At 39.3% G+C, this 10,913-nt stretch overlaps 1 protein-coding gene across 1 annotated transcript in view; it reads left to right on the top strand.

The window, feature by feature from the left end:
* FOPNL (FGFR1OP N-terminal like) overlaps positions 1–10,674 on the top strand; it is a 14,391-nt gene extending 3,717 nt beyond the window's left edge. Inside the window, exons 2-5 of the mRNA XM_003790717.3 lie at positions 229–426; positions 1,360–1,444; positions 5,807–5,943; positions 10,419–10,674. Coding sequence (XP_003790765.1) covers positions 229–426; positions 1,360–1,444; positions 5,807–5,943; positions 10,419–10,495 — 497 coding nt within the window. The 3' untranslated portion in view covers positions 10,496–10,674. The remainder of the gene's footprint in view (positions 1–228; positions 427–1,359; positions 1,445–5,806; positions 5,944–10,418) is intronic.
* The last annotated feature ends 239 nt before the right edge of the window (positions 10,675–10,913 follow it).

The raw sequence follows: 10,913 nt of genomic DNA on the forward strand, positions 1-10,913 counted from the left end.
CCGGCCATTTTTTTTAGTTGCAGCCATCATTGTTGTTTGGCGGGCCCGGGCTGGGGATTCGAACCCGCCACCTTGGGTGTATGTGACTGGCGCCTTAGCCGCTTGAGCCACAGGCACCGAGCCAAATTACACAAAATTTTACATAAAATTAAAATTTTACATTAAATTACACAAAATTTTACATAAAATTACTCCGTAACTTAAGGACTAATATTTTATATTGAACAGTTTTAAAGGACACCTTGGAAAAAAAGGGAGTATTAGGGCATTTAAAAGCAAGGATCCGAGCTGAAGTTTTCAGTGCCCTAGATGATGACCGTGAACCCCGACCATCATTGTCTCATGAAAACCTTCTAATTAATGAATTAATTCGGGAGTATTTGGAATTCAACAAATATAAGTATACAGCATCCGTCCTCATGGCAGGTAAGTGGTTACTATTCATCACCTAAGACAGTGTCTGCTTCTCCCCTTCTCACGATTCTCAGAAAGTATTTAGCCTGGAAATTTATTTCTATGACCATATAGTGTCATCTGGGTGACTGGGACATAAAGATCACATGGACTTTTTCTGTAGCTTAAATTTTCATGAGGCCTATTATACTGCAGAGAAAATAAGTAAGTACTTAAACTGGGCACATAACTGAAAAATCACCCATAATTTCCTTTTTTTGTTTTTGAGACAGAGTCTCACTTTGTCATCCTCAGTAGAGAGCTATGGCATCACAGCTCACAGCAACCTCAAACTCTCTGGGTTTAAGTGATTCTCTTGCTTCAGTCTCCCAAGTAACTGGGACTACAGGCGCCTGCCACAGTGCCTGGCTAATTTTAGAGACGGGGTGGGGGAGGGGGATGAGGGGGGAAGGGGTCTCTCTGGCTCAGGCTGGTCTCGAACTTGTGAGCTCAGGCAATCCAACTGCCTCGGCCTCCCAGAGTTCTAGGATTATAGGTGTGAGTCATAATTCCTGATACTGACAATAAATAATTGTTGATATTTTATCCTGTTTACTGCTAGTTTTTTCCATGTATATGCTTTCAAGATACAATTAAACATATATTCTTATTTAAGAATAGAAAATGGAGATAAAACCTTAAAATATTGGTTAAGGATATATACAAATGTATGTATGTAAAAGCACAGTATTTAAAAAGAACTAGGTAGATAAACTCTAAACACCTTAGTGATGAGAGGAAAAGAAATGGTATTGGAATGGGGTGGGTGGTTAAAGAGAAATTTACTTGTGTGTACTGTCATTTTTCAAAATCTGGATAATGCATATACCTGGTTAAGTGTGATTCTTATTAAAATCATATTTGCTTTAATTGACTCAGTGTTTTATGAATTTTTTTTGCCCCCAGAATCTGGTCAACCTGTAGTTCCATTGGACAGACAATTTCTCATTCGTGAACTAAATGCATTTGAAGAATCAAAGGATAATACAATGTAAGAAATTTTAAAAATGTGTATTTTCAGATATTATTGTATTAGAGTCATAATTGCAAAGTTGTGGTTTTATTTCATTTTAATTTAGCAGGTATTTATTCCCATCTATTAAGCATTGTCCTAAATCCAAGATATGCAGCAGTGAATAAGTCAGATAAGGTCTCTGCTGGAGCTGAAATTCCTGTGGCTTGGGAGTGACTTAAGTATCTGTACTTCTTTCTAAGGGTAATTCTTTTGGCTTTTTGATCCATTTCTTTTTTCCTTCTGAGGCTTTGTTTTATCATTTGTTTTCTTCTTCATATTTAAGTCTTCTCCATTGCTTCCTACACTTCAGCTCAGGTCTCTTCTCTCAAAAAAAAAAAAAATCTCATTAAACCCACCCCCAAGCTACTGCTTGACATCCTTTTTGCTACCAAACATTCTGAATCAACCTCTGCATTCATTTTGCTATTACCCTCTCCTTTGCCCTCCCTGAATCTTACACTCTCTTCTCACCATTTATATTGAAACTGTGCTATTGAAAAGGAGGGTGACCTTTTTCTAGTAGTTTCTTCTTTTCCTACCTCAGTGTTTTTTTTTTTATTTTTTTATTTTTTTGGAGGCAGAGCCTCAAGCTGTCCCCCTGGGTAGAGTGCTGTGGCATCACAGCTCACAGCAACCTCCAACTCCTGGGCTCAAGCGAGTCTCCTGCCTCAGCCTCCCAAGTAGCTGTGGCCACAGGCGCCTGCCTGCCACAATGCCCGGCTATTTTTTGGTTGCAGCCATCATTGTTGTTTGGCCGGCCCAGGCTGGATTCAGACCCGCCACCTTAGGTGTATGTGGCTGGCGCCTTAGCCACTTGAGCCATAGGCGCTGAGCCTCCTACCTCAGTGTTTATTCAACTCTGCTAGTCAGAGGGTCCCTGATTAGCAACAACAACAACAAAAAAAATTGTACTTAGGAGGCCTGAGGATATGGCTCAAAGTAGCCTTTCCCTAGCTAGAAATGTCTTTGTTTTCTCATTTTAAAAATTCATTGAATTTTTCTCATTTTACTTCATGGTAAAATTGTATTGTATTACCATTCAGTGTTTTAAGTGACATGCCTGTTAAACGTAACTCTTCTACAAATCTTTGTGTAAAATTAATGTTCCAGGATCATATGCCACCTTTATCATACATTTTGTGCCAAGTTCCTAACACTCTTGGGCTCTCGCACCAAGAGTAGGTATATGTGTGTGTGTATATATATATACACACATTCATACATATGTATACCAATATGTGTATTTCTAATTTGAAAAGTTCAGTTTTACTTGAATTTCTGTAGCATTTTGTAATATTTACTATTCTTCCTTAAAACACTTTTGTATTTGTTTCTTTTTTTTTAAGTTGAATATTTTATTTTATTTTTTGTCCTAGGTTTCCTGTCTCCCTAATGGTGGTCTCAGTTTCACTGACTCCATTGGAGTTCCTTTAAATTGTGGGCACTCCCCAGGTTTTGTCCTCCTCTTGCCTTCCCACTCTATCCCATTTTCTTTTTCTTTCTTTCTTTTTTTTTTTTTTTGAGACAGTCTCACTTTATTGCCCTCGGTAAGAGTGCAATGGCATCATAGCTCACAGCAACCTCCAACTCTTGGGGTCAAACGATTCTCTTGCCTCAGCCTCCCTAGTAGCTAGGACTATAGGCATCCACCACAATGCCTGGCCATTTTTAGAGACAGGTCTCACTCTGGCTCAGGCTGGTCTTGAACCTGTGAACTCAGGCAGTCCACCCACCTTGGCCTCCCAGAGTGCTAGGATTACAGGCATGAGCCACCAGACCTGGCCTCTTTTTGGCTTCTTGGTAGCTTTTGAGACATGTCCTGCAGATGATAATATTAAGAAGTAGGTTGGTAAACAGCTTTATTTCCAAAAAGATAGGTGACTTCTTTAAGAGTCCTTGTGTCTCAAACCTCAGTGATTTTGTATTCACGAAGTTTGCTGTACTGCTCATATTATTTACTTACAGAAATCTGCAGTGCTGGCTTGGCACCTGTAGCACAGCAGTTATGGCACTGGCCACATACACCCAGGCTGGTGGGTTTCAACCCAGCCCAGACCAGCTAAACAACAATGACAGCTGCAACAAAGAAATAGCTGGGTATTATGTGGGTGCCTGTAGTCTCAGCTACTTGGGAGGCTGAGGCAAGAGAATCACTTAAGCCCAAGAGTTGAGGTTGCTGTGAACTGTGACCCCATGGCACTTTATCAAGGGCAACATAGTAAGACTCTGTCTCAAAAAAAATTTTTTTTTCTTTGTAGAGATGTGAGCCAACATGCCCAGAATTTAAAAAATAAAATTTTAAACATTTAAAAATCATCTTGAGCTGGTGGCAGTGGCTCATACCTGTAATCCTAGTACTCTGGGAGGCCAAGGCAGGACCTTGAGCTCAGGAGTTCAAGAGCAGCCTGAGGAAGAGTAAAACTCTGTCCATACTAACAAGTAGAAAAACTTAGCAGGACTCTGTGGTGAGAGCCTGTAGTCCATTTTACTGGGGAGGCCAAGGTGGGAAGATCACTTAAGCCCTGGAGTTTGCAGTTGCTGTGAGCTGTGATGATACTATTGTTCTCTACCCTGGACAATAGAGTGAGACTGAAGAGATTAGCAGTCATAAACCAATGAGTGTGGGAGGGGGAAGAGTCAGGGACATCTGAAAACAAACTATCCCTGACCCAAGGTCCTACAGCTGGCAAGTGGCAAAGCCAGGATTTGGATACAGGCAGCCTGGCTCTCAGGACATAAGGCCTTCTCTAGCAGGGATTTATTCATTCAGCAGACATGTTTGTATATCATACAGTGTTAGGTACTGGGAAATATTACACTGCAGTTTAAAAGGTGAATTCCTCTGGATTGAGAAGAATTGTATTTTAGTATAGATGGTTTAAGTTGTTAATATGTGGCTAGGAGCATGGCTTGCACCTATAATCCTAGAACTCTGGGAGGCTGAGGTGGGTGGATTGCTTGAGCTCAAGAGTTAGAGACCAGCCTGAGCAAGACTGAGACCTTGTCTCTAAAAATAGAAAAACTGGCTAGAGGTCGTGCCAGATGCCTGTAGTCCCAGCTGCTTGGGAGGCTGAGGCAAGAAGATTGTTTAGCTCAGAAGTTTCAGTTTGCTCTGAGCTATAACATCACAGCACTGTACTGAGGGTGACAAAATAAGACTCTGTCTCAGAACAAAAAAAAAAAAAAAAAAAAAAAGGTTGTTAAAGCATTCAGTTGTTAACATGGTTTCTCTGCATTTTAAAATCGTTATGTAAATTAAACGATACTCATTAAGTTTAAGAGCAATAATCCTGTAGGTTTTTTTGTTGTTGAGAAAGAGTCTCATTGTGTCACCCTGGGTAGAGTGCCATATTGTCATTGTAGCGCACAGCCACCTCAAACTCTTGGATTCAAGTGATTCTCTTGCATCCGCCTCCCAAGTAGCTGGAACTGCAGGCGCCTGACCTGATGCCTGGCAAGTTTTTCTTTTTCTTTTTTTAGTAGAGACAGAGTCTCGGTCTTGCTCAGGCTGGTTTCCAACTCTGAGTTGAGTTGGAGCTCAGAGCTGAGTCTAAGCTCAAGGTAATCCACCCACCTTGGCCTTCTAGAGTTAGGATTTATAGGCATGAACCACTGCACGGCCATCATGCAGTCTTTTTTTTTTTTTTTTTTGAGACAAAGCCTTAAGCTGTCCCCCTGGGTAGAGTGCTGTGGCATCACAGCTCATAGCAACCTCCAACTCCTGGGCTTAAGTGAGTCTCCTGCCTCCCCCTCCTAAGTAGCTGGGACCATAGGCGCCTGCCACAACACCCGGCCATTTTTTTTGATTGCAGCCATCATTGTTGTTTGCGGGCCAGGCTGGATTCGAACCCACCGCCTTAGGTGTATGTGGCTGGCGCCTTAGCCACTTGAGCCATAGGTGCCAAGCCCATCATGCAGTTTTTTAAAGGTTAGTGAAATATTTGGCCATTTTGGTGTCACAGGATACCATTTATTTATTTATTTATTTATTTATTTAGAGACGGAGTCTCATTATGTTACCCTCAGTAGAATGCTATGGTGTCACAGCTCACAGCAACCTCAAACTCTTGGGCTTAAGTGATTCTCTTGCCTCAGCCTCCCAAGTAGCTGAGACAATAAGGCACCTGCCATAACACCCAGCTATTTTTTGTTACAGTTGTCGTTGTTTGGCAGGCCAGGGCTGGGTTTGAACCTGCCAGCCCTAGTGTCTGTGGCCAGTGCCTTAGCCGCTAAGGCACTGAGCCCACAGGTTACCTTTTAAAGAATAAATGTTTTAAGCTTTTCCTGCTTATGCACACTTAATTGATTTTTTGTTTGTTTGTTTTCTTCCTGCTCTAGACCTCTTTTATATGGAATTTTAGCTTATTTCATGCATGGAACTAAGGATGGCATCCAGAACGCATTTCTTAAAGGCCCTTCACTTCAGCCTCCAAACCCAAATCTTGGCAGACAACTTAGTAGAAGAAAGCAAATAGGTATGTGTTTTCTGAGAGTCACCGTTTAGCTGTCAGCAAGTATATTTTCTTCCTATATATTTTTACCTTTGGAGAGATTTTTCCTGAGCTGTCAAGTCATAATTGAGTTCTGTTCATATCTTATTGATTAGCCTATATTACTCCAAAAAACAAAATGATTTTTGGAAGGAGCAGTGGAGTGGGGTGGCTAATTACTGGCTAGACTTCTTAGATACAGTTCTCATACAGAAGTATTGAAAAATCCTATTTTCACATAAATTTATAGTCTTTGGAGCAGTTTAGATTTTTAGCATACTGAATAAGTAGCTTTTTATCAAGTGATCTTTTTTTTTTCTCTCCATGACTGAAAAGTAAAGGGTAAAGGGCAAGATTGCTGAACACAGAGAAGTCGCGGGTATATGTGTTCTTTGCACTTTTCATGGTAGAATGCCAGTTATCTAGATGTAACAGATACTTAGGAATATACTTTGGAAAGGAGATACTTTGGAAAACCCGTATTTCTTTCAGAATACTCTCTAAATGAGTGTTCAGTTGTTCTGAGTACATCAGCAGTAGGAGCCCATTTTGATCATTGGAATTGAATGGCTCAATGTTTCTACTTGTTGGAAGAGAGTTGCTTTATTTTCCAGAAGAGTTGTAGGTAGGGCTCAGGGAACTATAGAACAAATGTAAATTGTAAATGTTGACATAGACTTCTAGGAAATGCCTAAAATACAAACTGCTTTTTTTAGTTTTCCTAACTAAAACAATATTGGCCGTGTTAAATATCTGCTGTCTGTTAAGGTCTGAAACTGAAATATGTGTGAACCAGGATAACTTCTTTTGGAAGTTATTTCTGAGACTTCACTAGGAGTTATCCTTCTATATATGTTAGAATTCTGAGCTGGGTAGAACATTGGAAAAGAAATTATTCCCATGTATTTATTTTTATAGTTGAGAAAAACTGTAAGAGTTTTCTAAGACCAAGAGGTTAAGTGACTCATCTAAGGCCTGTAGCAGGTATTTATTAGCAGAATCACATCTAATTACTATTCCTGTATACTTGTCCATTTAAAGATTGTGGAGAAGTTTTCCAAATTCTATTTTCAGGGATTGGTAAGGAACTGACATTAGTGCCTATTTGGCAAGTACTTAAAAAGCAAAATAAAACATTAATTATGTAAGTACGCTAGTAAATCTCTAAAATTTTCATATACAATTCCCTTTAACTTCTTTCCTTCTTTCTTCTCTCTGACTCCCCAGTTTCCTTCCCTTGCCTTCCCATAGAAGTTACCTCTGTTAGCAGTTTGGTGGATGTCCGCCAGGACTCATTTCCATGCACATAAATATACGTGCACTGTTACTGTGCATATTGTCCTGCAGTTCTCTTGCTTCACTTATAGATCTCAGTCTTAAGTTTGTGTAGTATTCTGTAGTATTACTAAACTCACTCTTTTTTACATTTTTTTTTACTAAATCACAGACGTGTACATTTACTACACTCTTATGTACTGTTTTTAATTTTCTGCTTTTGTATTATTGCAGGGTAACATGTCTTTGTCCATACATATAAGTATTTCTCTTGTGTGGATGTCTAAAGTACATACATATTTACAAATATAGTAGGGGTTGTCTAATTCCCCTGCAGACAGGCTTTACCAGTGTGTTCAGTTGTCATCAGTGGATATGGTACACATTAACACTTATTAATACAGCAACTCCAAGACACTGAGGAAAAATAACTTCTTGAGAAATAATTTTTCTATTTTGTAAGCTTTTCATATTCATGGCTAATGGCTAGTAAGAAAGTTATAAGTAACAGTTTCTTAACCAAATTCTCTTCTTCCGAGATGAAAGTCACAGGTTAGATTGGTACCCCTATACCACAGGGAGGGAGGGAGAGAGAAACAGAGAGAGGCAGGCAGATACCTTTCTGTACAAAATGCCAGAGACATCAGTGAATTGAGTTCAAGTTAGAAAAGTAGCTTTGTGTGCCCATTCTTTGGAAATCTCGCTAGAAAGCTTAGAAATGAGGATGGCTGCTGAGCTAATGGGGGAAGAACAAAGATTTTGCAAATTGATCATCAAAAATTTTCTTGCTTCTCCAGGTGAGAGGCGAGGCAAGTTGGCACAAAAAAAAATTTTTTTTCTTGCCACAACAGTGACCTCTTTATGAATGACTTAGGAATTTTCAGCCAAAATTGCATCATATTCTATTAATACCCTTAAGCATCCCATTTACTTTCTCAGCCCTACCTTACTATCTGAAGTCTGCGTAACAGACTTGACAGATAAATCAAGACAGACTTGACAGACTTGACACATCTGCGTAACAGATTTGACAGCATTGAAAAGATTATGACGGTATTAAAATAATTATTCTTCAGATCACAGCATCTTCTTTTTTTTTTTTTTGAGACGGAGCCTCAAGCTGTCCCCCTGGGTAGAGTGCCATGGCATCACAGCTCACAGTTGTTGTTGAGAAAGAGTCTCATTGTGTCACCCTGGGTAGAGTGCCATGGCATCACAGCTCACAGCAACCTCCAACTCCTGGGCTCAAGCGAGTCTCCTGCCTCTGCCTCCCAAGCAGCTGGGACTACAGGCGCCCACCACAACGCCTGGCCATTTTTTTTTTGGTTGTAGCCATCATTGTTGTTTGGCGGGCCCAGGCTGGATTCGAACCTGCCACCTTAGGTGTATGTGGCTGACGCCTTAGCCACTTGAGCCACAGGCGCCGAGCCCAGATCACAGCATCTTCTACATAAGCTCATCCAACTGAAATATCAAACACTAAAACTAAGCTAGCTTTTACTTAAAAATTTGTTCAAAATATTCCAAGATGAAAGTATTTCTCTCATCAGAACTATCAAAGTGCTGCAGAAAAATGAGGTTTAATTAAGCATGCTCACCTTGAAATGGAAGCAAGTTTATTAGTTCTGCTGCTCTAAGTGCTTGTTTCTTGGAGGCAAAATAGTTTTTGCTATAAATGATTTTTATTGTTAATAAAAGACCACATTTTTATAGTAGAGATAATTATCAGCTCAACTCTCTTGCACATCTTTCAAACATGGCAGATGGCATTTTTTGAGACAGAGTGTTACTCTGTTGCCCTGGGTAGAGTGCCATGGAGTCATAATTACAGCAACCGCAAACTGTTGGGCTCAAGCGATTCTCTTGCCTCAGCCACTCAAGTAGCTGGGACTATAGGCACCAGCCACAATGCCTGGCTCTTTTTGGAGATGGGGTCTCATAGTTGCTCAGGCTAGTCTCAAACCTATGAGCTCAGGCAATCCAACCGCCTCGGCCTCCCAGAGTGCTAGGATTATAGGTGCGAGCCACTGCACCCAGCCCAGACGACATTTTTCAAATTGTATATAAAACCAGCCCATTATACCCCATGATTGCATTAATATACACAGCTATGATTTAATAAAAACAAACAAACAAACCCCACTTTAATACCTAAAATCATGTTCTAAGGAAATTGTTTTCTGTCCTGCAACGTTGCCAGAGATTGAGGAAGAGAGAGTTCCATCTGTTATCTAGACCTATGAAGTGTATTGAAGGTGATGAACTGCTGAAGACTAATAAAACTGTGTATATAATCAAATTGTTTTGAGAATTGGAAAATCCAGTAGGTATTTTTGGTGCTAGAATTGTATTTTTCTAGTAACTTATCTAAATTTTTATTCTTTTTTTCCTGTTACCAAATTGTCATAAGAAAGATTTTGCTTTGTCAGTTGTAAAAAACGTTTGGAAGGTTAATATGTGGTCAGGAATGTAGTTTTTGCATTGCATTTTTGTTGCATTGGGATCTTAAGTCTCTTTAGGGTCTTGTAATACTTTAGTAGAGAATTTCTGTCCTCCCGCTTTTTTACCCCATGACAAAGAGATGAAGCAGAAGTGAGTAGGGACTCTCCTTTATCATCACCAGAGCAAAGTTCTGTGCAAAGTCACCGTGCTCTGTGCTCCTCTCAACTCTCATGGAGCTTTATTGTTTTGTTTTTGGCCTCTAAGAACATTTTCTATAATTTCTTGAATAACTTTGATTTTGGTAGGAAGATGTAAACTGTGGCAGTTTTCTCCTTGCCACAAGAGGGTGCTACTGGAAAGTATTAATATTTCTATTGGAAGATTTTTTGGTTGTGTTTTAATTAAAGAGCTTTGGGAACTCTCCAAATGCTGGCTGAACGCCTTGTCCTTTCTTGCAAATTTCATTCCTTACATGTAAGAGATTTGTAACCACTTACACATGAGTTTACTTCAGCTTACACTCTATTCACTGAAACTCAAGAAACACTTTTGAATAGTTAGAGTGAGTCTGTAGCACTAAACATTTCCAATTTCTTCAGTAGTGTTTAATATTCTAAATCATCTAAGAACTCATAGGATACTAAAAATATAACATCCTAAAATACATACAGATATGTCTGCCTATCTCCCTGTATTAACCTGGGATTCCTATTAATGTTAACTTTTGTTTTTGTTCATTTCAGATGATCACCTAAGAATGGAGAAGGGAAAAAGTGCTAATGTGGAAGATCTTCATGTTTCTCAAGCAGTAAAGAGATGACATTTCCATTTGGGTTATCTTTTATCTTAAAATTGTGTGTATTAAATTATTTATTATCTCAGTGTTACCAAAATGTACCACTACTATTTGTACTTTGTAGAAATCTGAGTTTCTGCAAAACACTTAGCCCCTCATGTTTAACTGTATTTGTGAATAAAAACCACCTGCCATCAAGCTTATTGGATTTGACTTGAAAGAAAATGTATTTATTGTTTGGGGGTAGTATTTTAAAAGTCCTTATTACATTTATGAGAAATGAAAGGGTCTCTTAGTACCTTGTACATTCTAAAAATTATATAGGTCTCTATAACCATATGCCCTGCTCTTTGACATGACACACTAATGGCACATTTTCTTCTGCTGGGAATTATGTGGATTTATAAGAAAATTCATTCAAGATTTTTATTTTTATTTATTT

This window comes from Otolemur garnettii, unplaced genomic scaffold (assembly GCF_000181295.1).
Source record: "Otolemur garnettii isolate 467f Iridium unplaced genomic scaffold, OtoGar3 scaffold00044, whole genome shotgun sequence".
In the NCBI taxonomy this organism is placed as follows: Eukaryota; Metazoa; Chordata; class Mammalia; order Primates; family Galagidae; genus Otolemur; species Otolemur garnettii.